We start from the raw sequence: 27,139 nt of genomic DNA on the forward strand, positions 1-27,139 counted from the left end.
CCAATCCCTCATACATTCTTTGAGCCACAAAAAGAAAATTCAACAGCCTTTACCATCATAGCAAGCAAGTAATTTGCCACAGCTGCAGGTATGTGACTCTGCTGTGGCCAAAGCTAGTTCCTGAGACCACTCATCTTTTTCCTTAGATACCTCTGATGTTGTCCATAGAGTCAGTATCTACCAGGGGTTAGCCATGTCCTCTGTGGCTGTTAGGGTCACCTTGCTGGGCACAGGAGAGCTATTTTTGTTGTTTATAGGAAAAGGAGCAGAGAATGTGCTCTTGCGTAGCCAGAATGCTATATCAGTTCCCATGGAAGCTGTTGCAGGTAATACAAGGTCTGTTTGTCCTAACTTTCCTATCAAAAAGAGAGAAAACTAAGCATTTAATTTATCCTGTGTCAGCTTCTCTGGACTTGAGTAAATTATTGGGGCCGACTCAATATGTTCCAAAGGCTATTGCTCCTTCTTATAAGGTATTTTCTGGTGAAAGAAAAAGGATTCATTTTTCTCTGAAGAGGTTCGAGATTTTGAATCTATAATGGAATGTGAAGAGACATCACTTTCTCTCAGACTATTTCATTAAGTGCCAGTGGTTTAATTGTGAGAACACTGTGATTTCTTAGTCCTGCATAAAATACTATGAGTTGTTACAACTGGAATTTCAAGAACCTTCACACCCCCAACCCACCCTCACTCCAGGTCTATCAGCATTGGGAGATGTGTTGCCACAGCCTGCGGTTTCCGTGACAGCCAACCCGCTACACCTAAGAAAGCAGATATGAAGTTTCCCAGTCTTTTAAGTTTTTGTATATTAATCTAGACCTAACCCAGCAGCTATACCTTTAGATAATCCGGCTGCTACCAAACATTTTGATAATTCTAATTCTTCTCTTTCTGACACAATAAAGCTATTGATACGTTTTTGAAAAAGTGTATGTTTCTGCACTTTGATGTTTAGATTTTTGAATTATCAGGCTCATATGTTAAAATTTATACTGACTAATTGTGAAATTATGAGGAATATTTTGGCTGTAGTTTCCTCTTGTGAGGAAAAATCTGTTTTGAATGATTTAGTTTCTCTCCTTTTCTCAGGTCACTGCTCCTTGTTTGAAGTGAGTTTATTACTCTGAAGATACTGCTTCCAAGTCTTTTAGCACTGCTACTGTGTTGAGAAGATTTGCTTGGCTGCATTCACAAAACCTCCAAGGCAATGTCAAAAATGAGATTTTGAATTCTCTTATGGAATGAGATTTAGTTTTTGGATCCTGTCCTGCAGAGGTTAGCAGAAAGTATGAGAGAGGTAAGGTGATTTAGGGACATGCTCAGGTTTTTCAACCCTCCATCTCTAAATTTTCTAAGGGATTTTCTGTTCCCTCATCTACTTTTGGCTAGAAACAAAATAATCATACTCAGGAGAATGCTGGAGAATGCTCGCAGACACTTAAAAAGTAATGGCAAGGAAGTCCCAAAAAAGAAAGCTGGAACCCCCGAGAATAAAGGACAGTCAAGTAAGGCAGGCTGTCTTTTTAAGGAACCTTGTCCCCCCTCAACCCTGAAGTCCCTTATGCCTTCCAGAAAGTCTGAATCTGCATTTCTGTTTTTGTGAACAGATTGCTTTCAACAAATGGGTTCTGAAGCTGATTCAGCTAGGATACAGATGACAGGGTGGGGTGGGGGGGGTCCCCTCATTCTCATGACCAAACTCTTCTCTTTCGACCTGTCCTACAAAGCATGCTGTTTCAGGGAGTAATAGAAGCAGTTTCTCCTTCCCAGATGGGAAAAGGATTTTATTGAAAAATACTTTTCTTATTTCCTAAATCACTTTGTGCCCAAGTTCAGAATGCTTTCAGTTCCCAACCTGCTACCCCTTCTTCCACCTCTGAGTGTTTTAATAACCTTAGATTTATTAATTTGACATTTGTTGACTGGGTTAGTCCATCTGAGCTTGCACCTTTTTTCAGACGTTTTTCAGTGGAGGCCTGGGGAGAAAAGCTCCACAGTACAAATTAAATAAGTAAAATATAATTCGCAGTTCAATTTTTGCAAGTAGAAAATTCCAGACCGACATTTTTTTACAAGTTAAGAATTAACAGGAGTTAAGTAAAATAAAATAAATACAATAAAAAGTATATACAAAAAGTTTAAACAGGTGAGCAATTTTAGAGTAAGTAAGAGAGATCAGCAAGTGAGGTATAAGCAATTAGAAATAAGTATTGAGGAGGTTACTGAGAATAAAGTGGCAAAAATGCAAAAGAAACATTGTTGATGATTTATTAGAGTCATAGATGTTAGTTTGACAAGTAACAGTAACAGGGGAAATAAGAGGGAAGCATATAAGAGGGAAAAGAAATTAGTGTCATATCACAGGGCAGGTATTTGGAGGTGAATGAGGAGGAAAGACCTGAAAAGGAAAATGTCCTCCCCCCTGCCATCTGTATCCTAGCTAAACCAGCTTCAGAACCCATTTGTCTGATTTAAATTCTGCATATCATCATAGATTCATAGATTATTAAAAGGCTAAGACCCAGGAGGCTTTTCAAAGTCTAGCCGGTATTTCTGGAAAGAATAATGAAGTCCTGTATCCAAACAGGACATTGAAGGCCAGGCATTTATAAGCTACCTCTGTTCATAAGGAACATTGGTGCCAGGCCTGGTAGAAATTTTCTATTTCCCAAACAACTGGTCTAAATTGCACTTAAACTGGGCAATAGATGAACTCAGCGTTCACATGGATGGGAAGCCTGTTCCATAGTCTCTGGGACACATATTTGTCTCTCCAGCATGTTATGTTTAAGTGTCAGACAAAATTCAGATCCCTAGAACCTAGACATGAATCACATTTCTATTCATCCAGATTTTAGGCATTTATTTAGGTTTTGGATTTAGGTTATCTGGATCACATTATCAGTTGTCTTCCTTACCCTTTGGACTGTCTACTGCTCCATGAGTGTTCAAATTGTCTAGCTCCTGTCATAGGCCATTGCAGGATATAGGGTATCCACCTTTGTCTATATTTAGACAACCTGCTTATCTTTTTAGCATATGTGTTAAACTGCCAGATATCTCTCACTTGGGTAAGATATCTCTTACACAAGCGGGGAATCCAAAAGAACATTCAAAGTTCTGTTTTGACTACCATCATGGACAGTTAGTTGTCTTAAAAAACAGTTTATTGACGTTAAGCGCTTTTTGTCTCAGATAATACCGGGACTTCTTCAGACAATGTTTCAAAACACGCCCCTCCTTTAAATACTTTGTCATGTGCAACATTCTCCCTAATTGATTAAATGGCAATGAATCACTAATAAGCCTAAAATACAAAAAGTATCAAAAAGTGTGATAAAAGTTGTATACTATAAAAATTAACAAAACAAAAAATGCATCATACAATATAAATGACCCACATCTGTCAGCAAATACTAATGGTATTAATCACAAAGATGGCAACCAAACGTAAACATATTAAATATATACAAGAATACATTTTTAGTGATAAAACATTAAATGCCTGAATGTTAACAAATTCATGAAAAGCCTTTTAAAGCTTGCTTATCATAAAACCATACTTCAACTTGTTACAATTCAACTAATAGTCACATGGTCCTACCATATCTAAACGTCAACTAGGAATATCTTGTTCCCTAATAATAAAAGGTTAAAACTTATTTATTCAAAAACTAATCAACATAAATGCTTTAAAACATTTATATGTATGTTAGTCAGTTATCTCAAAAGGCTCCTTAGCTTCAAAATACAATTAATAGTACAGGTTTCGTTCAATCTAGGGAATGAACATGCATCTGTACATATTTGCCACATAAGTTCCAATACTTCAAGCCTTACAGATTCAGGACCCCCTCTCCCATCTGTAGTTATACAATAAATGGCCCTAAACAGGAATTTATGATTTGTATTTTCAGAAACATGCTTTGCTAAAGCATTAGTCATTTTGGCCTTCCTAATATGGTGCAGGTGTTCGTATACACGCTCACGGAGCCTCCTGTCCGTCTTCCCAATGTAAAAAGCTGTGCACTGTTGGCACTGTGTGGGATAAACCACACCTTTTGACTGACAATTTAATTTTTGTTTGACTCTATATTTTGAGCGCCGCAAACTAAAATGTTCACCTGTTTTCATATGGGAGCAAAAATTACACATATTACATTGGAACATACTCCTCCTGGTTGGAACATGCGTTCCATTAACTTCCAACAGGTATTTCAAAATTTTGCCCCTCTTCCGCACAATCTTAGGGGTCTTGGGGAATCTGTTCCTCAATTCATTATCATTAGAAATGAAAACCCATTTTTTTCCAAAGAATAGATAAAATGACATTACTGTCAATACTAAAAGGGGTAAAAAGGCTACAATGTGAAGGAGTTTCTCTCTGCCTGGAGTATAACCCTGTCTGTGGGGTTGCCAACTCATCTCTTTGTAATTGATTCAGGATTGGTTGATACATACCCAATTTCCTCTTGGTGCTAACTTCCTTAATTAAATCATCCACTAACTGTTTAGGGTACCCCAACCTACAAACATATTCCTAAGAGTATTACATTCCTCCAGGAAGTCCGAAAATCTAGATACCATATGGGCAGCCCTAACAAACTGACCCTTCACTACAGATCTGTTTTGGTACCCTGGGTGACAACTACTATAATGGAGGAAAGTATTGGAATAGGTATCCTTTTTGTAGATTTTAAAACAGAAAGAGTTAGTAGTTGAATATTTCCAAAGGTCAACATCCAAGTAGGCAATTCTATCCGTACTAAATGTATGTGTGAATGATAGAAAACTTGTTGTGGAGTTAAAGAATCTTACTACTTCAAGTGCTACTGCCTCGCCACCTTTAATCAGAATGAATATGTCATCCAAAAACCCTGTATAATAAACTATTTGATTGGTAAAATACTCATTCTTCTGGATGATCTCTTGTTCTCAGTAAGCCATAACAAGGTTGGGGAAAATAGCAGCACATGGTGACCCCATGGTCACAACGACCCTCTGAAAAAAAATAGTGTCGTTAAAAATTTAAAAAATTACATGATAAAATAATATTCAACAATTCATCCACTAAGAATATTTCCCGTAAAGGTGCACCTCTCTTCCTTAGCATAAAGTTGAGCCATTCAATTCCTTCTTCATGTGGAATAGAGGAATACAAATCCTTAACATCCACAGTAAGGAAGATAAGGTTGCTATCAAATTTGAGGTCATTAATGTGTTGTAAAAATGAACACGAATCCTTAAAGATATCTGGTTCCTTAACCACATATTTTTTAAGAATGTTATCCACAAATTTTGCACATGGGTATGTAATGCTATTTCTATGGTCGACCAAAGGTCTCATTGGTGGGTCATGGATAGATTTGTGGATCTTAGGAATCCAAAATAGTTTTGGGATTCTGGAGGCAAGCATGGTTAAATAATTAAAAGATGCAATGTCAGTTTTACCTTCTATAAATAGGTCATTCAAATAAAAACAAATCCTATTGTAAGTCAAGTTCAATTCATGTCTAGACTTTTCTTCATATGTATTACTCTCTAAAATACTCAACATCCTGTTTACACAGTCCTCCTGTTTCATGATAACTACCCCTCCACCTTTGTCGGGCTGCATAATCCTTACCCCTGCTTCCCTGATAGACCTTAATGCCTCTCTTTCTTCAAGGGTAATGTTAGGTCTACCATGGCCCTGTAAAGCTTTAAGGTGTAAGGAACTTCTCAAATCTAATTCACATATTTTGTCAAATAGTGCTAAGGTTGGGTGGAATACTGGTAAAAAAGTACTAAATACATGTAAACTGTCAGGGTTGTCACCAAACAATAAATTCAAATTGAGCTTTTTTGTGAGTAGTTTAAAGTCAATAATTGTTTTTTTACAAAATCAGCCCTGGTATCAGGAACAAATGTACCACCCTTAGCTAAGAGTTCCCCTAGTAGTGGTTCGATTTCAATGTCCGTGAAATTAAAAAATTTGAAATCCAAACTAGTGTTAAACAAAATATTACAAGACTTGTTCGATACTGAAAGAGTGTCCATTACCTGTCTCTCTTCCCTCTCTTCTTGAAGTTGTTGTTGAAATTGTTCGTTCTGTGTGGTTGTTGGCGTAAGTTGTAGTATGAGGCTCCCGCCTGAAAATTTGACTGCACACCTGAATTATGTTCACATTGTAATTCAGGCCCTGTTACTGCTGAGGCATAACTTACTGATCCTGCGTTCTCCATAGACGCATTGTCCGTTTGTTTCCATGATGACGAATTTTGAACATGGGCATTTCCTTTAGATCCAGGCAAATGGCTGCTAGATTGATTGATCCCACCAGTGGGATTTTGACCAATAGATAGCCTGACTTGGGAGGGCGGGGGTGGGGGATAAACCTGGCCGCTACTGTATGCTAACCTGTCCCGGTTCAGTTTTTTTATCTTAGTTTCTTTGATTTTGCTAATATGTGAGTCAGTACTTACAAAAATACGCTCATAGTCAAACTTGTACCTTGCAAAATCAAGGTGTTGCTACAGTGCTTGATCCAACCCCATAGCTTTCTCCATAAGCACCTCACACTGAATAGAGTAGTGTTTGCACATTAGGTCCAAAAGTTCAAGTCCATGTTTATTGAAAAGTTTGATTAAATCTTGATGAAAGGCAAAACCATCCTCCAAACCTGCTGGATATTGCCAGGAACGCAAACCCTACGGTACAATTCCTTCACTGATACACTCTTGAAAATAGGCAATTTCCAACTGGGTTTTTTATGTTTAAGTAATTTTTGATCCAATAATTTTAGTTGTGTTGAATTGTCTGTTGGACCTCTCACCGGTTGCTACTCGTTGTTGCTACTAGTGGACTTTTGTAATGATAGTGGTTCTGCTAACCACTGGGCAATGTTTGGAGCTCCAATAAGCTCAGAGGATCCATTGACATTGGACTCAAGTTGTTTATTAAAATTCAATGCTGAACGCAAACGGTTTACCTCCTGTAAATGAGATCTTACAGGGGAGCCTGTTTCTGTTGCTTGAACTGTTTGTGGCATGAGTTGGTAGACAGTGAGTCTAATCTCGAAGTAAGTGTTCCTACCCGGTTAACTAATAGTTCAATCAAAGACTTTAAATTCTGAGTGTCAACCTCCTGGTTTGTGGGAAGGTGGGTGGATACTGGTTCTTCAGCCATGAAACAATCGAAACAAACTTTAGAACTTGTGAAAACTAAATGAGCAGAATACAAACTGAATGAACTCAGGCCACCACGCTGGACAGTTCGTTGTCTTAAAAAACAGTTTATTGACGTTAAGCACTTTTCATCTCGGATAATACCAGGACTTCTTCAGACAATGTTTCAAAACACGCCCCTCCTTTAAATACTTTTAGTCATGTGCAACATTCTCCCTAATTGACTAAATGGCAATGAATCACTAATAAGCCTAAAATACAAAAAGTATCCACTTTCATCCACTAACTGTTTAGGGTACCCCCAACCTACAAACATATTCTTAAGAGTATTACATTCCTCTAGGAAGTCCGAAAAATCTAGATACCATACAGGCAGCCCTAACAAGTTGACCCTTCACCACAGATCTCTTTTGGTACCCTGGGCGACAACTACTATAATGGATGAAAGTACTGGAATAGGTATCCTTTCTGTGGATTTTAGCACAGAAAGAGTTAGTAGATGAATCTTTCCAAAGGTCAACATCCAAGTAGGTAATTCTATCTGTACTAAACATTTATTCTTGTATATATTTAATATGTTAAGTTTGGTTGCCGTCTTTGTGATTAATACCATTAGTATTTGCTGACAGATGTGGGTCATTTATATTGTATAATGTATTTTTTGTTTTGTTAACAATTTTTATAGTATACAACTTTTATCACACTTTCTGATACTTTTTGTATTTTAAGCTTATTAGTGATTCATTGCCATTTAATCAATTAGGGAGAATGTTGCACATGACTAAACGTATTTAAAGTAGGGGCGTGTTTTGAAACATTGTCTGAAGAAGTCCCGGTATTATCTGAGACAAAAAGCGCTTAACGTCAATAAACTGTTTTTTTAAGACAACTAACTGTCCAGCGTGGTGTCCTGAGTTCGTTCAGTTTGTATTCTGCTCATTTCGTTTTCACAAGTTGTAAAGTTTGACTACCATCATGCAAGATTGTAGGAAAACATGGATCTATAGCTAAATGTATTTCAGGAGTTTTCCACTTAGACCTCTGTCACTGTAAGGAAAGCGTCAGTACATTGGGTCTCCAGGAATCATTGATTCTCACCTCTTGCAAGACTCCACATGATAATGGTGCAATGGTATCAGATGTCCCTTTTGTCCCAGGACCAATATCCCTTAACCTATCAAATTGCACTTCTGGGATTTGTGAAAAAGAGAAATAACTTGGTGGAGACATTAAATTTTCCTGAGTCCAGATCACCCCTTGACAGAGTCAACAGACTCCACAGATTTTAGTTGGTGTGATGACCGTGCCCTGGTGCAGCAATCAAGGAGCCTCAATCCTCACCACTAACACCAGGTAGGTTGTGTCATAAAAGACAAAAGGATAACTAATACACACAGTAAAGTACAATTTCCCTTAAGTGTACAGAGCGATCATAGTCAGTCTGGGGCTGGTTTCTCCTTTGCTCACCATGTCCCCAATAAGACTCCCCACTGCCACAGCTATAGGGTCCAGGTCTCAGCCTAACTGGGCAACCTAAAACCTCCAGTACCCTCTCTGTCCAACCAGTGCTTTGTATCCCTGCGAAGTAGCTGACTCACCACACACACACACACACACACACACACACACACACACACACACACACACACACACACACACACACACTTTGAGAAGAGGTTATACAACCACACAGACTTTCCTGGGAAAAGGCTGGCACAGGTTATCCAGCTGTGCCCCTTTACCCAGACTATATGGTAGTAATTACTGCCACCACCCAACTAATAATATCAGCTACTAAAAGGCCCTTAAAAGGGTGCCCAGTTATTACTGTGTAATATTATTATCCAATGGTATTATGACTAACAATCTAGGCTTACTTTAGAGTGGCCTATTACAATAACCTCTATAAATATGCAATGTATTCTAGAGCTTATCTCTACACAAACCAGCCATAGGTAGAAGGTTTTAAAAATATTTAATAATATATAATTAAAACACAAGACAAAACTACTACACCACAGAGATATCTAAGAGTTCAGAGATCACACAAAAACTTAAAATAATACAGTAGGACAAGTCTAATTTCACAGAAAAATACCTAATTAATCTTTACTAGCTTTAACTATTTCTACAAGAAATCACCGTGCTAGAAACTTACATGTGAGCATAAGGCAAGTGCTTATAAGTTGGATATCAAGATCAAAATGCCCCCAGTCTCTTGTGAGAAATAGTATTTAAACATTACTAACAAACATGTCTCTAAGGCCCTCCCAAATTACATCATTTTTGACACTTAGATTTTTCCAGTATTCATATTGCATGATATTAACACCTGGTCTGAGTTCTCAGGCAACAAACTGCTTTATTTAGCAATCTAACACCTGCACAGAAACTTACAACAATAGAAGACATTTCACATGTATATTTTAACAGAAACTAGAGCAATAAAGCACATTCCACATCTAAATTCTTGTCATAAACTTTAGCCTTAAAACAATGGGCATGAAACCTTCATCCAGCTGCACTGGAGCCGAATTTTAACATGAAAGGGTCACAACATGCTTCACTGGGCCAGTAGAGTGCAATGTCGTCACATATTTTGCAGTTCCACATTTCACAGTATTCTTTACACTCAAGAAACATGCCTGTATTTTACATTTAATATAAAACAAAGATGTCTATTTGACTAGGCTGGCAGCCTTCGCCCATCTCTCCCCAGTCGTTACACTTGGGAACAGTGTCAAGGGTGAGGGGTAAAAGTGTAAGGTCTCTGAGATGGGTCTATGTTTACCCCTCAAACAAAAGTTTATTTGAATGGCTACTCCACAAACACTAAACATCGAATATCCTAAATATATATACCAAGTCCGAGATCGCACTACAGTGGGGAAAGGGAAAATATCAATAATTTGCCCATAGAAACAAAACAGTACATAGTGGAAATTTGCCCTTTCCCCACTGTAGTGTGATCTAGGAGTTGGTATCTAGGAGTTGGTATATATAATTAACAGCGGATGGGGGGGTAGAGCCCCCAACACGAACAGGGTTCATGTGTTCAATAAAATTATTTAAATGTACTGGTTTGACATAGTATTTTAATACACTATTTAATTTTATAATTAAGATATCACGGCATAAATACATTAATAATAGCACGTTTAGTGTGAGGTATACACATACTATATGGTATTTTTTGTTGTTGGCCAACTATGCAAGTTTGATGATCTTCTTTATGATGATACAGCTATATGACAAGAAGAAAAACACATTAACATAAAAGAGATGCCAACTCATATGAAGGTGCTCAACTCTCTGTATCATCTGTGGTCCCCAGGACCTCTTCAGGTAGTTTCAGACAATACCAGAGAGAGATTTGGTACATAAACAAGCAAGGAAGAGCCATGTCTTTCCCCCTATGCAAACTAACACTGTTTACATGGGATACATACAAAATAAAATAGCTAAGTGGAGATGGGAGTCACTGTGTATTACTAAGTGATAACTCTCCTTTTAGGTATAAATAACTATAGTATACAATAGTGGCTCACTGGCATTCAAAAACATGCATGCCGATTGGACAGCCCAACCGGTAATCAAGTTTATACCAAAAGAAAAAAGTCCAGCCGCTTTTGAGCAGCCAGACTTTTCTATATTGGCATATGCTTAGAGGACAAAGCAGAATACAAGAAAATTCAGGTGCAATCTGTAAAACTAAAGAAACTTCAAAGTGTCTGATGTTCCTAGTATTTCTGCACTGTCCCTCCTAAAGTCTCTGCAAACTCTTCTACTCTCAGCTATCCAGATCATCACAGAATGTCCAGATTTTTGCTTCATAGTTTTGGTCTTTACCTCAATTCCCTGTGGATTGAAGTCATTAAATAATGACAGATATTTATGCTTCATATCCTTCAGAAAAATGCACACTAACACAAAACTTCCTATTCCAGTAACTTTCTACATTTATAAGAACAATAAACTCTGTCCCTGTTTTTGGACCTTTGTTCCCTCCATTATGTTGAGCTTTGTCTAGTTTTCTTGAATTAAAAGCCCATAATGGCAGCAGGAGGGAAAAAATAAAACAACAGTGGAGATTCTCTTTTCTCCGTATTTTCCTCAATAGTAATGATGCACTGTGCAAGACTGGGAATGTAAGTCCCATACACATGCAAAATACATCAGCAAACATGGAAAAAATGTGGAGGAACTCTACAGTGCCATTATGCAAACACATTATTTAAGTAAGGTAAGCATTTTTTTTCTTAAATAATGTAATTGTATAATAACAATAACCCACAAATGGGCATGGTTATCAAAGGATTAACCTATGGTTGGCTTTGTTTAATCACAAGGGTGAACCACACCAACCATGGATTAATCCTGTGATACACGCACCCAGCTGTGGGTTATTGTTAAAATATATAATACATATGTATAGCAAGATTAGCCCCAAGAGAATAACAGTTGGGAGTTTATTTAAACAGTAAGACAAACAATGCAGTTACAAATTAAATATGCAGGAGAATGAGGGAGAGCACAGGGAAGAGTAAAAAAAACATTCAGTTAGCTGCAAGGGGACATTTAAAGAAAAACAGTACCTAAGGTAGACACATATATCTAATTGTCTCTAGCCAAAAGACTACAGAACCATTATTTTGTGCTGGCACGTTATTTTTTTTTTTTTACTGAGACAGGCTTGTATGCCACCCTCATTGTGTTGCTTAGTTGCATTTGTATACCATGGGTCCATGTCTTTGATTGTTTTATGAATCTCATATTGCTAACATGCTCTACACTGAGAGCAGTAGCATTTTGTTTTGTCACATCTTTTTTCTAAATTTCAGAGTGCCAGAGTGCATTGCAGTAAGGAAATGCTTCATCACAGATTATAGATCCGCTGATTACAAAAGGACAGCTGCATCCTCACATTCAAAGTACAAGTCAGTACAGATGCTTAGGGGGACATAATGTGAAAATTATGCACGCACCTTCAGAATTACTCATTCAGTCTCTTTCTTTTCATTTATAGACACAGACACTTTCCACAGTACTTACTAATAAATCAAGCTTAATTCCCAATGGACCTGGAAACTCAATGACTCTGAATGATGTGCCCTGGGAGGATTAACAGACATCTTTATGCCTAGAAAAATCCAGTGACAGTGACTCAAATAGAAAAAGGTTAAATCTGAGCTTTTATCAGTGGCTGACATACTATGCTGTGTATTGTACCAAATAATATTGTTCTTTACATAAATGTTATAGTAAAAACAAAACATATGAAAGAAGACATTGGAATATCATCAAACTTATCTAATTACATTTGCTTGAATTGTCAGTTAATAAATTCTATGCTGTTCTGATAGGTTTATCCATTTTGCAGTTCTGGTGTTTTTATACTACCGACCCATTGCCATACTGTCACCTATATCAAAGATAATAGAAAAATGCATACACTCTCAAGTCATGCATTTCCTAAACTTAAACAATCTCCTCTCACCTACACAACATGGTTTTTGCCCACACCACAGTACAACCACCGCCATTCTCTCCTTCACAGACCTGGTTAACCAGCATAGGAATAACAACAAATTTGTATCTGCCATATTCCTCGACTTCTCCAAAGCATTCAGTATGGTCTCTCACTCCATACTAATAGATACCCTAACCTCCTTAGCCTTCACCCCCAGCAATATTGCTTGATTTAAAAATTACCTATCAGAACAACAAGCTGTCCAGTGGCAAGGAGCTCTATCACCTCTGCTCCCAACCACCATTGGTATACCCCAAGGCTCCATATTAGGACCACTACTCTTCTCTATTTTCACCAATAACCTACATACATGTACCCTGCAGGCCTCACTAATCCAGTACGCAGATGATTCCACCCTAATATGCTCAGCCCCATCCCTGACCTCCCTACAGCACCTCACCCAGGAATCGTTCACCTTAGTAGAATGATGGATCACTAATATTCAACTCATCCTAAATCCTAACAAAACTAAACTACAACTATTCACCCCAAACAAATCAAAAAACACTCCACTCTCCTTCTCTATCTCCTCCAATACTGGTACTGTCATTTCTCCCTCTCTCCACACCAAGCTCCTTGGCGTTGAAATAGATAACAACCTCCACTTTGACATCCATATCTCTCAAACTATAAAAAAGTACATACAAAAAATGGGTTCCCTATACAGACATAAAAACTTTCTGTCAGGTCACCCTAGCCCAAACCCACCTTCTTTCCTTACTAATGTATGCAGCCTCAATTCTCACTTATGTTAGGAAATCTGACCTAGAGAAATTTGAGTCCTGTTATAACAAAATTGCCAAGTTTGCCAAAAACTCCCCATTTCGAACCCATCACTGCATACCTCTTAGGCAACTTCAATGGCTTGAACTGCCACAGTTACTACTATATCACCAACTTGCTATATCATACAACAACCTAAGACAACCTGACAAAATTCCCGCTCTAAGGCAATTACTGACCAGCTACACTCCAAATTGTCCACTCCACTCTGCCAACAAATCACTCCTCACTATTACCTCAGCTAATAACACACCCGGCAAATCTCTCTTTTCACATATATAGCTAAAACTTGGAATAATCTCCCTCCATCTGTGACTTCTGCATCTAATACCACTCAATTCAAAAACTCCTTTAAGGCCCACCTTACAAGTTCTTGGCTCTGTCCATATATTACATAGTCCAAAAATCTGGTACCTCTAAAACTTTCTCCTACCTCTCTTTGTACATGCCCCAGTAAGCATGGTTCCTCCAAATGTTATCCATGGAAAAACATGTACCTGTTAAAATATGTCTGTTTCTCATTGCAAACAAAATGTACATATGTAAATATTTTACTGATTGGAATTGTCTGTACTGTTTTTTTTTCTTTTCACTTCTTTCTAGATGCTACTAGTATAAAAAATACTATTCCATACACTTTGTATAATATGTATATTGCTGTAATGTGTTGTTTTAGTGGAGCTTTTCTTCCCGGGCATCCACTGTAAATATACCTCGTCTTGTCGGACCATCCCGGTAAACAAAATTAAAATAAAATAAATAAATAATTAATTATACTCCAAATTCTGTACACTTAATTATCTTTTCAATCACAATCACTTTATAAGTACAACATTAATAGGATGAAATACCTTATTTTTACAAACACTTTCAGTGCTGTGTCATTGTTTCATTATCTAGTAGTAACAACTCATGCATTTCTTTTTAGGCAGCACTCCTGGTTTTTGTGATGATCCGGGAATCCCAGCACATGGATCCAGAATTGGAGATGAATATAAATCAAAAAGCATTTTGAGGTTCTTTTGTGAAGCAGGGTACTTGTTGAGAGGATCTGCAGAGAGAACTTGTCAAACAAATGGATCTTGGACTGGAACACAACCTGTTTGTGAAGGTAAAGAATGCATTTTCTTTGAAAATCTCAAGGTTTCATGATCAAATCATATCATAGTAGTTATATTATATTATACAAGTGTAGTGTCATGCAAAGGCTAGCCACCCGACGGTGTTGAAGTGACACCCTGACCCCATGTGGTAAAATGGGAAAAAGGGTTGTGGATTGATGGATGGATGGATGGATGGATGGGTAGATGGACAGATGGATGGATGGATTTGCATGCATCATACTTCTCAAATGTCCAGATTTTCACAGAATACTCAGATTACTGCCTCATATTTTTTGTCTGTGCCACATGAAATTTGTGGTTTTCCAGTAACTTACTGAGGATTGAAGTTATTATAAAATGACAACTATTTGAGTGTCAGACTTCAAATCCTAAAATGCATGCTAATGCAAAACCTGTTACTTTAGCAATTTTCCAGTTTTGTAAGATTAATATTAAAAATCTGTACCTGATATTGGGACTTCCCCCATTATTTTTGGCTTTGTCCAGATTTCTTGTGTTGAGTGGTAGAGATGTATGTCTTGCACTAATGAGATGGCGATTTTTGTGTCATCTCAGAAAATGTTCTTTTCATAGCAGTTATATATCGCCAGTTTATAGGCTATGTCATAATATTTTGAGGAGTACTGCAAGCTAAAGGCTATCATTTCTGTTGTTCTGCACAGATGAAGTGAGAGTCTAATTAGAATACCACATATGGACCTGGAGAACTTGTTTCTGCTAACAGTCCTGCTGAAAAACGGTTCTCCAGGGGTGATCAGGTCATATGATTGGTGACATAAGAAAATGACAAGACTAAAAGAGCTAATTACTAAAACAATGAAAATAATGTAGCAATTTTCAAAAACTTTCATATACTGCAGATTAGTAACGTCAACAAAATAAGTTCCAAGTCCACCAAATGAAGATGTAAAAAATAAAAACAAAAATAAAACAACAAGAAAGGAAGATCAGAACTTTTTAAGATGAACTTTTTCATCTTGACAATTTAGACAGACTTTAGCAGAGAAAATAGGTCAAAATGTGATACCAGCCAGCAGTCAGTTAATTAATTTCAGCAGCTAAGTGCACAAATATTGTTTAAATGAAGTACATTAGATTGTTTAAAACATGTAGATAGATGCAGTATTATCTCAATTTTAAACCACTGTTTGAGTTTACGCTTGCATTTAAACATTACATTTTATTAACATTAAGTTTTTTCTGCCACAAATTTAAAATTCAGGGTTGCATCAAAATCACCACACCAGTTTCCAAACTGTACTGTATAAATGATTTTTCTTTTCATTTATATATTGTAAAGGATGTTGCTATCATTTTATTGCATATTATTTTTATGTATGCTATAACAGTTTCTGCATGATTTTAACTTCACAGAAACCATCACTGAGATTATTTCTTACAACATACACAATAATCTTGGTTTTGCAGGTACAAAATAGATACTGTAGGGATCAATGACTACTAATGGCAAAGTCTTGAATCAGAGGTGTAGCACTCCTGGAAAGCATGAAAATGTTAGTGCGTGATGATACAGCAGTACAGCAAATATAGGATCCAGGAAAACATCTTAGACGTTTCTGTTTTCTCTAAGGGGGTTACATATTTAAGCATAGTATACCTATATGCTTCACAGAAAGAATATAGAAAGTGGTATTTGAGTAATGTATATGGACTGCAGCTTCTGTTAAAATTACACCAAACTAAAAATAGTTGTGGTAATCACAGGGCAGAATTTTACCTATAGCATAATGATTTGGCTCTCTTTACAACACAAACACATTCAGCTTATGTTCATCATTGCCACTGCTGCAATAGCCTTTGGCAGTATGACTTGCTTCCCTGTCCTGGAAACAACAACTAGACAGTTTCAGAAAGCTCTGTCTCCCCTTCATATCTTCACTGCTGATTGGTAGCCCCAAGGAGGGAAATCAGCAGTTAAGAGTAAAGATTTCATCAGTAATTTCTTGCCACCTCAAGGAAAAGCATCTCTTAGGGTTCACAGGAGCAGCAATTGGTTTAAAGTTTTATTTCTAGTAGATAACTCTCCCTTGGGAAATCTCTCCATACAGAAATTGATGCCCCTTTAACAAAATTTTATTTCATTTTATTTTTTGACTAAAAGCATAATTTCTCCATTAAGAAACAATATTGCTATCTATATCGGAATTCTCCAGAAAAAAATTGTATATGTATATATATATATATATATATATATATATATATATATATATATATATATTAGAAGTTTCCTATCAGGGACCACTAGTTTTAGCTTCTTATGTTTATTTGGCTTACTAGGGATTATGTTTATGAAAAGCTATGTACAGTTTGGGTTATCTTTTAATTTTGTGAATAAATCTTGTATCTGGGAATATGCAGGGATGTGTTTCTCGGTAGAGTGCTTATGTTCAGTTTGTGACAACCTACCTGCCATTATTCTTTTTCTGTTAGTGATTTAACATCATAAAAGGATTGCTGACAGGGAATTCAACGGCTGCTTTTGCTTTTACATTGTTTAGGATTTGGGATAATGAATGCATATGTGTGTGTTGTTTGTGTTTACCAGATGACCACTTACCCATTGACTGATACTCCAGCAATGCTTATTGCATTTGGCTATCTCTTCCTCCTCAGCTATAGCATGGATACTTACTCTGGTCCTACTGGTTCCACTCATGCTGTCCCTAGAAAGAAAAAAAAGCATTTAGAAGGATCCCTTGCCATTGCCATGGGCTCACTCTACACCTCAGTCAATAGTGTGTGAACCTGTGTTGTCTATTGTTTGTTCTTCAGATCACTCTCTTATCTCTCTAGCTTCCTGTGGTGCAGTCATTTTTGCCACCAGAAAGCAAGGGTCAGCTATGTCCTCTTCAGCTGTTCCAGTGTCAGATCCAGGCACGAGACAAGCAATTTCTCTAGGCATGGAAGATATTCTGGGAGATTCTTCATGGGGTAACTGAGGCAAGAGACCACTAGACTAGTCAGACATCTCTCCTTTAAGTCATTTTTCTTTCACAGGGACGCTTGTAAAGAAAAAATTAAGGTTGGCATAATGGTTAAGGTGTTTACCTCCCAGACACAAGGTACAGGGTCTGATTCTCATCTTTGGGCAATTGTCTAAGCTTAAAATGTCCCAGAATTTCAGCTAGCCTAGCACTTACCTATAAAAATTGTTTATCTCAAAAAGTAGCAGATTCCATTAGTGTAGTATTACGGTGATCGATCAGCTCACAATAAGGCACCAAGCTCAACTGAACAGAAAAGTTTATTCCAACGCTAACGCCAACAATGTAGTACACACGTTTTCATCAAAAGTATGACTTCATCGGTCCGATGAAGTCATACTTTTGATGAAAACGTGTGTACTACATTGTTGGCGTTAGCGTTGGAATAAACTTTTCTGTTCAGTTAAGCTTGGTGCCTTATTGTGAGCTGATCGATCACCGTAATACTACACTAGTGGAATCTGCTACCGACCATTTTTGGGTTTTTTGGTTTTCTTCTTTTGTGCTTTGTTATCTCAAAAAGTAATTACAGATCTGAAAGATGATTTTTTTACCTTAGCAAGACATATATTACAGAACTCTGAATCATGGTGTCCAGTTGCAGTTACAGGTGAGTATTGCCTGTAAAGAAATTCCTGAGGAAACAAGATCTTATGATTCCGATGAAAGAAATTGGACTACTTCTTCTTCACATTCACAAGTCTAGTGCTCTTAATTGTGAAGAAAATATTAACTGATATCCATCTTATGTGGAGGGATTGCCTTTAATCAGATCATAGCCAAGATTAATCTTGTTTTTTTTTTTTTGTGTCATTTTTGTTTTTTTTTTTTTTTTTTATGGGAGCAAATAGATGCTCCCCCAAAATGAGGAGATATTATGATAGGTTACAAATGGAGATACCGCTTTCCTGTCCCATGCCTCCTATACTTCCAGCCTTGGAAGTTGTATTGAATACTGCCTATAATTATCCTGATACTCAGCTATCAGTCACTAAACAAGCAAATAAAATGTATAAAGTGCCACAGACTAATACAGTTTTATTTCTGTCACATTATATGTGAACCAGATGCAGTAGCTTCTGTCTGTGCAGTATAGATTGGTTTTGAACATCGACCCTTCACCAGGTGACAGGGAAGCTGAGGTGTTATACCATTTAGATAAAAGAATGTTTTATTCTGCCACTCTGCCTTTCAGAATTCTCAATTTAGTCATACTTATGGAAGTTTATGCTTAGATAAATGAACGGCCTGTGGTAACTTGCTACTTTTTTGCATGCCAAAGAAAGTTTGTTACAGATTCACACCGTTTTTACCTTGACCTAGGTATCCAAACATGGTTTGAAAAGTTCATAGGTTAATATGTGTTTACTAGGCCATTCCTCTCAACTGTCCAAATTTTTGCAGAATGTCCATATTTGCCTCATATTTTTGGTCAGATCATCATAAAATTTCTGGTTTTCTGACAAATCACTGGGATGATCTGAGGACTGAAGTCACCACATAATGTCATACATTTGAGTTTCATTCTTCAAATCCTTCACAAAATGTATGTTTATACAAACCCTGTTACCCTAGCAACTTTCTAAGTTTATAAAAGCAATATTTAAAATCTGCCCCCCCCCCCATTTTGTCAAGCTTTGTCCATATTTCTTGCACTAAGAGGTTGATAGGTATGCACTAGGCTAACAACCAAAAGGGCTGTTTTAATCCTGACCATGCCTCCGAAATCTTTGACAAGTTCTGATACCCTTGATAAGTGTAAGCAGGGTCTTGGGAGATGAAACATTTACAGGCAGGGGACTGGGAGATGAACCATTTACAGGCTGCCTGTGTCCATTAGAGACATATGTGCCAACCAGGCGATGAATTTCCCATTTTCCATCCAGTTATCCAAGTTACACTTGAGTGGAGTTAGGGAGGAACTCTGCTTCACTTGGCTAGGGAGCCTGTTCAAGAGAAGGGGTTATCTCTGGGATACATAACTGTCTCTCCAGCAGGTCCTATTTATATCACAGGCAAGGTTTAAGTCTTCAGAATGGGTAATTCTGGTTCTGCTGGTTTTGCTGATATGCAGAAAGTCTATTACACTGGGGTCTGACAATGCCTCTATGCCAGGCATATATCTCCCCTCAATAGCCTGTAGGAGACAGAATACAGGAATAGGCTCTTGAGGTGGTCTGCATAGGACATGTTACTTATACTCTGTATTTTTTTAAGTGAGAAACCTCTGTGGACATTCCAGGTGTTGGATATACCAGGATAGGTACATACCAAAGGGGGCAGTGCACTCCATGATTGGTCTGATGAATGTGAAATACAGTGGAACAGTGACTTCCTTGGACTTAGATGTCATACCTTTCTATATAATTTGCACAAGATAGAATGATTTCCTCACTACTATAGACACATGATGGTCAAAGGCTAGATTACTGCCAATGTGTCTTCCCAAATCCCTGACTATTGGGTCAGCACTTAGGGGTGTGTTGCAATATGACTTCCTGAAATACATTATTATGTATTTCCTGGCATTTGGTTTTAGTCCATGGCTCTGACATCAGTTATTTGTCTATGTCAGCCCTTCCCGGAATACATTTGTCTTGGTGAGGGATTCTGTGACTGCTCCTAATTTGCCATCATTTGCAAATTTAGTCAGCCAGAAGACATTGAGACTGGCCTTGACTTCAAAGAAGTAAATGCTAAGAAGGAATGGTCCCAGGCTTGATCCCTGAGAGACTCCACTTGTGATTGACCTATTTGTAGAGGTGGATTCCCCAATTCTAACTTCCGGGGTCCTGTCTGTGAGGCAGCTGGCTATCCAGTGGGTGACATAAGGGTTTATGCCTAGCCTTGTGAGTTTGTCAACAATGGCTGAGTGGGGTATTGTGTCAGATGCCTTGGCCAGGTCAAGGTTTATTTTTATTTTTATTTAACATTTGTTAACCAGGAAAGTCCAACTTGGAAAAATGCTCCAGATGCAGGTCTTTGTAATGTGGGAGGAAACCGGTGCACTCTGAGGAAACCCACATGAATGCAGTGAGGGCATGCAGACTCTATACAGAAGGCTTCCAGGCCGAGAACGGAACCAGAGAACCTCTTGCTGTGAGACAACAATACTACCACTGCACCACTGTGTCATGGTGCAGGTAGGAAGTGTGGACCATTTTACCCTCATCCATTGCTTTGGTGACCTTTTTAAAGTAGTCCACCAGGTTGAGTAGGCATGACCTGCCTTTTCTGAAACCAAATTGGGTTAGTTACAGTGTCTGGTGATTTCCTACTTCATTATTGATCATTTCCATGATAATTCTTTCCACGGCTTTGCATGTGAGACTAGTGAGACTTATGGGTTTCTAGTTTCCAGAGTCAGTAGATGGCCCACCTTTGCACAAAGGATGACTGTTGCTGTTCTCCATTCATGAGGCATGAAACCTGTTTGGAGGCTACAGTTAAATAGCAATTCCAGATTGCCTGATAGGTCATGTTTCATGCTGTTTAGAAGGTATACTGAGATATTGTCTTGACCTATTGATGCAGTGTTCTTGGCCTTAGAAGGAGCATTAAGGACCTGTTCACTGGAGATAGCAGAAGGTGTTATATTTGATGATATTTCCTGAGGGAAGGTTGAGGGCAGAGAGGATTAAAGTTGTAGCTGGATTTGTCAGCCAGTAGGTTTGCTATATCTTCAGACTTAGTACAGATGGCTACATTAACAATAAGCACACAAGTGTGTATTGCCTTTGAAGTTGGTGACATAGCTGAAGAATGTCTTGTGGTTGTCCTTGGCATGGGAGGCCAAATTTACTTCAAATTTGGCTTTGGTAGACTTTATCTGTCCTCTGAGTTGTTTGTTTAGTTTGATGATAGTATGTTTTTTCTCCTGCATACCATATCTTCTAATTTTTACCATGATTTTCTTCCTTCAGTTGTACAGCCTGTGATTCCACCAGGGAATTTTTTTTTTAATTAGTTCTGTACTTCTTCCAGGTGGGTACATCTGCCTCTATGCATCTAATAACATATTTGTATAGAGTTTCTGTGAACAGTTCTGTCTAGGCAGCGGTGTTCTCAAGGTTTATGGGGGCTTGAAATGTTGCCAGGTTATTAGTTAGTAGTAGAAAATTAGCCCTAGAGTAGTTCTTAAATATTTTAGGGTTATCTGGAGTTCCAGGTTTTAGTTTTACTTCAAAGGAGATTATTTTGTGTTCGGACCCTACCAGAAAAGGCATTACACTAGAGGGTGTGCATCACTCTCCCATATAATTGAGGACCAGATTCAATATGTCTGCAGCCCTGGTTGTTGTATTGACAATCTGGTCTTTTGAGTTTGTGTTTACAAAATCCAGGAATCGCTATGCCTGTATTTTTGATGTTGTATGGGATTCCCAGTTATTAGTAGGGTAGTTAAAGTTGCTCATGAATATGGTATTGGGTTGGATGGTGAGTGTTTCCAATAAATATATGTTTTGCATTTCCGTGGTCATAAAGGGGAACCCATGCCTTTCAATGAAGTAGTATGGGATTTTGCTTATGATGATTTGAATTTGGAGAAGCTCAAGTGCATTGTCCTGTTTGACCAGCCTTGAGATATATTTATTTTGATGTAAATCAATACACCTCCACCTTTAATCCCTGTCTGTGTAGGAGGTGGACTAAATGTGTGAAAGGCTTTATAGCCTTGCAATGCCAGTGTGCTCGCCACAGCCCTACTCCATGTCTCACTGGCCACACAGACATTAGCATTCTCTGTGGAGATTATGTAGGGAGTGGAGTTTTTTGTTTAGATTTCTAGCATTATAATTTAACAGCTATAGATTTTCTTGAGTTTGATGTGCTATGTCAGAAGTACTTTCAGTTTGGCATTGCCTAAAAAAGGCACTATGGGGAGGACAATGTTTTAGCTTATATTCAAAAGCCTAGAGGGGAGAAGTGCAGACCATCCCTGACAAAGCAATGTGGTCTGTTGACCATCTTCTTCCATGCTGACAAATATTGCACTTCTTTAGAATGGCTCCAGAAACTAAGCCAATTACTGAAGTCAGGCATCTTCTGTTCGTATTTTGGCATCATCCTTGGAGAAGGTGAAATGCTGTTCAATTCTAGGTTCATACCAGCCCAGGACACATATTTTGAAAGCTCCATAATGTCTGCTTACATATAGTATAGCAAGGTACATCTCAGGTAATTTCCAACCACATGGACTATAGCTCAGTCATACTGGTACTTGTGATCCAGTAACCTAAGTGCATATGGAATGTGGAGGATCCTGATCCCTGATAAGAAACTGACCATGACATTCTTCTTACTCAGCCTGGTGAGAGGAACATCAGTGTGCCCCTCAATGGAGTTTCCAATGACCAGCATGTTGGAATGTGTGCTGGCTTGCCTTATCGACCAATAAGTAGAGCCTCCCTGAAATGTGGCTGCATGTGCTGATGTGGATGTTGTTTTGAATGAATGCATTCAGGGTTGCAGAGAGTATTAGTTATATATCCATCTAGAGGTCTTTGTGGTTGAGGAAGGTTACAGTTAAGTGCCTCAGCATATGTGAATCTATGTGTCTGCTTTAAACTGTATGTGATGGGTGCAGTGTGTGTACTACAGACAACTTGATTGACATTATAAGTGCTTTTATGTGAGAGCTTTGCCTCCAGTGACATTGTGTAAGTACATCTTTCACATACCATACCATTTTGTTTGAGAATTAACATGAGGCAATTTTTACATTGCCTCAGGATGCCCATATCCACCAAGCTGTTAATGGAGATAGTGGAAAAGTTCATAGCCATGGCAACAGACCCTGTTTTATTGATTAGATGGTTAAGTGTGAATATATAGTACTGTCAGCATCTGTCTTGCAACTCTGGGGGCAGTGCTTGTAGATACCCTGTGTGCAACTTGGTGTTGGTGAAATTTCAAGGGTGCTTTTACAGGGAAAATTTCAAGTTATGGTGTGTAAATATATACAAGGCATTGCCAAACAGTTGGGGCAAAACTAATAAATAAACCCTGATGATTTAACAATGAAATATTTAAAAAGATATTCTGAAATTAGGTTAGGCAGCGGCAAATTAAGCATACTGAAAGAATAGAATTAGCTTTGTCAAGAATGATGAAAAGAGGGGATTTGTCTGAATGGCTACTACCTGGCTACTACTAGTGTTGGTCTCATCACAGTTTCATGCTGCTGGGATTCAATGCTCCTTTGCTTCTTTTCTCACCAGAAGCAAAACAGTAGCACCAATCCCAAGATGGGAAGCAGGCCACAGACTCTTGTAGTCAACAGTCCCAGATGATACCTGTTTTCTTGGTAGATACTTTGCATTTAAAAGTAGAATACAAGTAAAACACAATGTAAAAAAATAAACCACAATATACAAAATAAAAGAAGGCAATGAAGCAATACAAAATAAAACCAGACCAGTCAGGAAGGTCAAACATAAGACACTCACTGCCCAATTAGAAACAGTCAGGAATCAATGCACTTTGCTCCTTCTCTCACCAGGAGCAAATTATAAGCACAATTTACAAGCTGGCACCTATGAAGCAGTTATTAGAATGTGTCCTGGAAATAATGCCTGTGTTCCTTCACTCACCAGGAACAAAACAGAAGCACTAACTCCAAGATGACTACTAAAAGGCAGAATGTGGGCTCTCTAATAATTGGTGGTCTTGGAATAGATGTTGCATATTTTAACAGGAAGATGGAAAAATGGGTTAATATCCTAAGGAGTTGCAGTATGTACAAAGCAGTTACATATGAAAGATGGGGTAACTTAGGTTTTAGCTATCTAAGTGGTGAGCCATGACTTTTAAAAGAGCAATATAGATTGTAAGAGGGGTGGGCACATTGTATTCTGTCTCTATAGAATGCAGTGGGGTGGACAATAAATTTAAATAGCTAAAGGGGAGTAATTTCACAGAATGATAATTTTGTGCTTACTCACAATAGCCAATGAAAGAAAAGAGGGAAAAATATGTGGTCAAATTAACAAGGGACAGGCAGCTAGAAAGACAGTTGAGTTTAAAAACATTGTAGCACCAGGGTGGGATGGTGGAAGAAAATGTAATTTCTGTGTGACTCACAAGAGACACAGCTGTGGTCTCTTTCCTAGTTTAAATATACAATTTAAAGCAGAATACAAGTAAAACACAGTGTAAAGAAAATAAACCACTATATACAAAATAGAATAAGGCAATGAAGTAATACAAAATGCAAGACAACAAAAAAGCTAACTTTTTCCCTCTCAGCAAGCTGTGTCAGAGTTTAAGTAAGCTTTTCCCGTACAGGGAATACTTACCTGCAATGGCTTCTGGAAGTGAATATGATTTTTGAGATCCTGTGTCTTGGGCCACTGCTACTGCTTATGACACTGATAGATTGTTGAGAAGATATGCTTGGCTACATAATTAAATGTTTGCTGATGCATGAAGTCTTTTATCTTAGATTATATTGTATATATGTAGGTATTATTTGGTTATTCTGCTACCCATGGTCTCAAACAATATGATGAAAGAGGGAAATTGATTCAGGCTTTCTAAGATTTTTCAAATCCCCCAATACAAATTTTATAGGTTTCCCTATTTCACAAAAAAGACAAATAAAATTAGCTATTTTCTGACAAATAGGGTTCCAAAGAGAGATTATTTTAGGCATCAATTATTTTTAGAGAAACTATTTGTCTATTAGTAATTGTTTTTATGACTTGATCCACTAGATGGCACTATTTACTATTAAATTTACATATTAATCTTATATTAGTTTTGATTCTGGATTTTGATTTTATTTATTTATTTTATTTATTTTACATTTGTTTACTGGGATAGTCCGACTGGATACATGTTCATTTTCAGTGGAGGCCTGGGAGAAAAGCTCCAAAAAAGACATTCAACAAACTGTTACATTTTTACAGTTTAAAACACAAAATGAAACACAAATAAAAGGATTTTTACACAGATGTAAATAAACACAAAAGCAGATACACAAATTATTAAATTTTTACTCAGATGGAAAATTCTAGACAGTGTTTTTAAGAATGATAGGGTATTGAATGCCTAGTTGGCTAACTTTGTAGTAGATCCAAGGAGATCATAGGATTTATGTTAAGAAACAATAAAATATAGGCAGAATCCTCTCTGTGCATGAGTGATGGTTAGCATTAGTCTGGATTAGGACAAGGACATAGCCATTGTTTTTTTAAAATACTGAATCAGACTTTTCTTGAAGTGAGGTAGAGAGAGTTCAGATGTAAGATTAGCAGGAAGAGAATTCCAAGTTTTGCCAACAGAGATATCAGATGGAGATTTACAGGCTGTGTTGTTGGATTTGAGAGTCTTAGTAGTTTTTCAGATGAACGAAGTGCGCTAAAGTTACTGTAGGGGGTGATGAGGTTTTTAAGTACAGGTGTATTATCTGGTTGGTACAGGATCTTGTGTGCAACTATTAGTTGGTTAACCTGAAGTAGGTTAGACAGTTCAAGCCATCCTAGTAAGATGACAGTGATGAGTTCTGTAGGCTGCATCAGTAGCAAATCTAGCAATGTGGTTGTAGCTGCTAGAAAGTTTATTAAGGTCAGTTTTGCTAAGGTTTGTAAATAGAGGGGAAGCATAGAGGAGGGTGGACAGTAGATGTGCATGAGCAGTTACAGTTCTGGCTAATGGCGTGAGGAAGGGCTTGATCCTATATAGTGAGCCAAGTTTTTTATTAACTGTTTTAATAGTCTTATTGATATGCAGATCAAACTTAAGGTTATTATCTATTATAACTCCTAACAGTTTGGTTGAGGAATCTGGGGAAATAATTGTGCTGTTGTTGGATTGTAATGTAAAGGTTATAGTTGCAGACCTGTGAGTGGGGGAGAAAACCAACAGTTTGGTTTTATTAGGTTTTAACATGAGACGATGGTTAAGGAGCCAATTTTCAACTGTGTTAAAAGTATTTTGGGATAGAATCTGCAACTGTGTAAGTGAAGTGTCGGAGCATACTAAAGTGGAGTCATCCGCATATTGAATGCAAGTTGCATTTGGGAAGACCTTATACAAATCATTGATGAAAATGGAAAATAATAGTGGACCTAGAATGGAGCCCTGGGGTACTCCGAGGGGGATGGGTAAAAGGGTGGATAGTTTGCTCTGCCATAGGACAGCCTGTTGTCCACCACTGAGATATGATTGAAACCATTGGATGGCCTGGTCCTCTAGGGAGATGGATTTCAAAGTGTTTGAGTATTTGATGGTTTACCATACCAAAGGCTTTTGAAAGATCGAGAAAGATAGCAGAGGAAAGTTTATTATTGTTTCAGTGTTGGTTTATGATGTTAGAGAAGGAGAGGAGGGCTGAGATTGTACTATGGAATGGTCTAAAGCCATGTTGGGTGTTGTTTAGAAGATTATTATGGATAAGATAGTTCAGAAGTTGATTGTGGATGCATTTTTCCATAATTTTAGCCAAGGATGACAGAATAGCTATGGGTCTATAGTTTGAAAGTTCAGCAGAGCTGCCCCTTTATGGAGTGGGATGACATGGGATAT

General features: G+C 37.8%; 1 protein-coding gene across 1 annotated transcript in view; it reads left to right on the forward strand.

Annotated features, from left to right (window-relative positions):
• LOC122792903 (CUB and sushi domain-containing protein 1-like) overlaps positions 1–27,139 on the forward strand; it is a 4,548,980-nt gene that overhangs the window by 3,567,015 nt on the left and 954,826 nt on the right. Inside the window, exon 46 of the mRNA XM_044060461.1 lies at positions 14,411–14,593. Within this exon, the coding sequence (XP_043916396.1) occupies positions 14,411–14,593 (183 nt within the window). The remainder of the gene's footprint in view (positions 1–14,410; positions 14,594–27,139) is intronic.

Source organism: Protopterus annectens, chromosome 2.part0, assembly GCF_019279795.1.
Source record: "Protopterus annectens isolate FY-2018-M chromosome 2.part0, PAN1.0, whole genome shotgun sequence".
Classification (NCBI taxonomy): Eukaryota; Metazoa; Chordata; order Ceratodontiformes; family Protopteridae; genus Protopterus; species Protopterus annectens.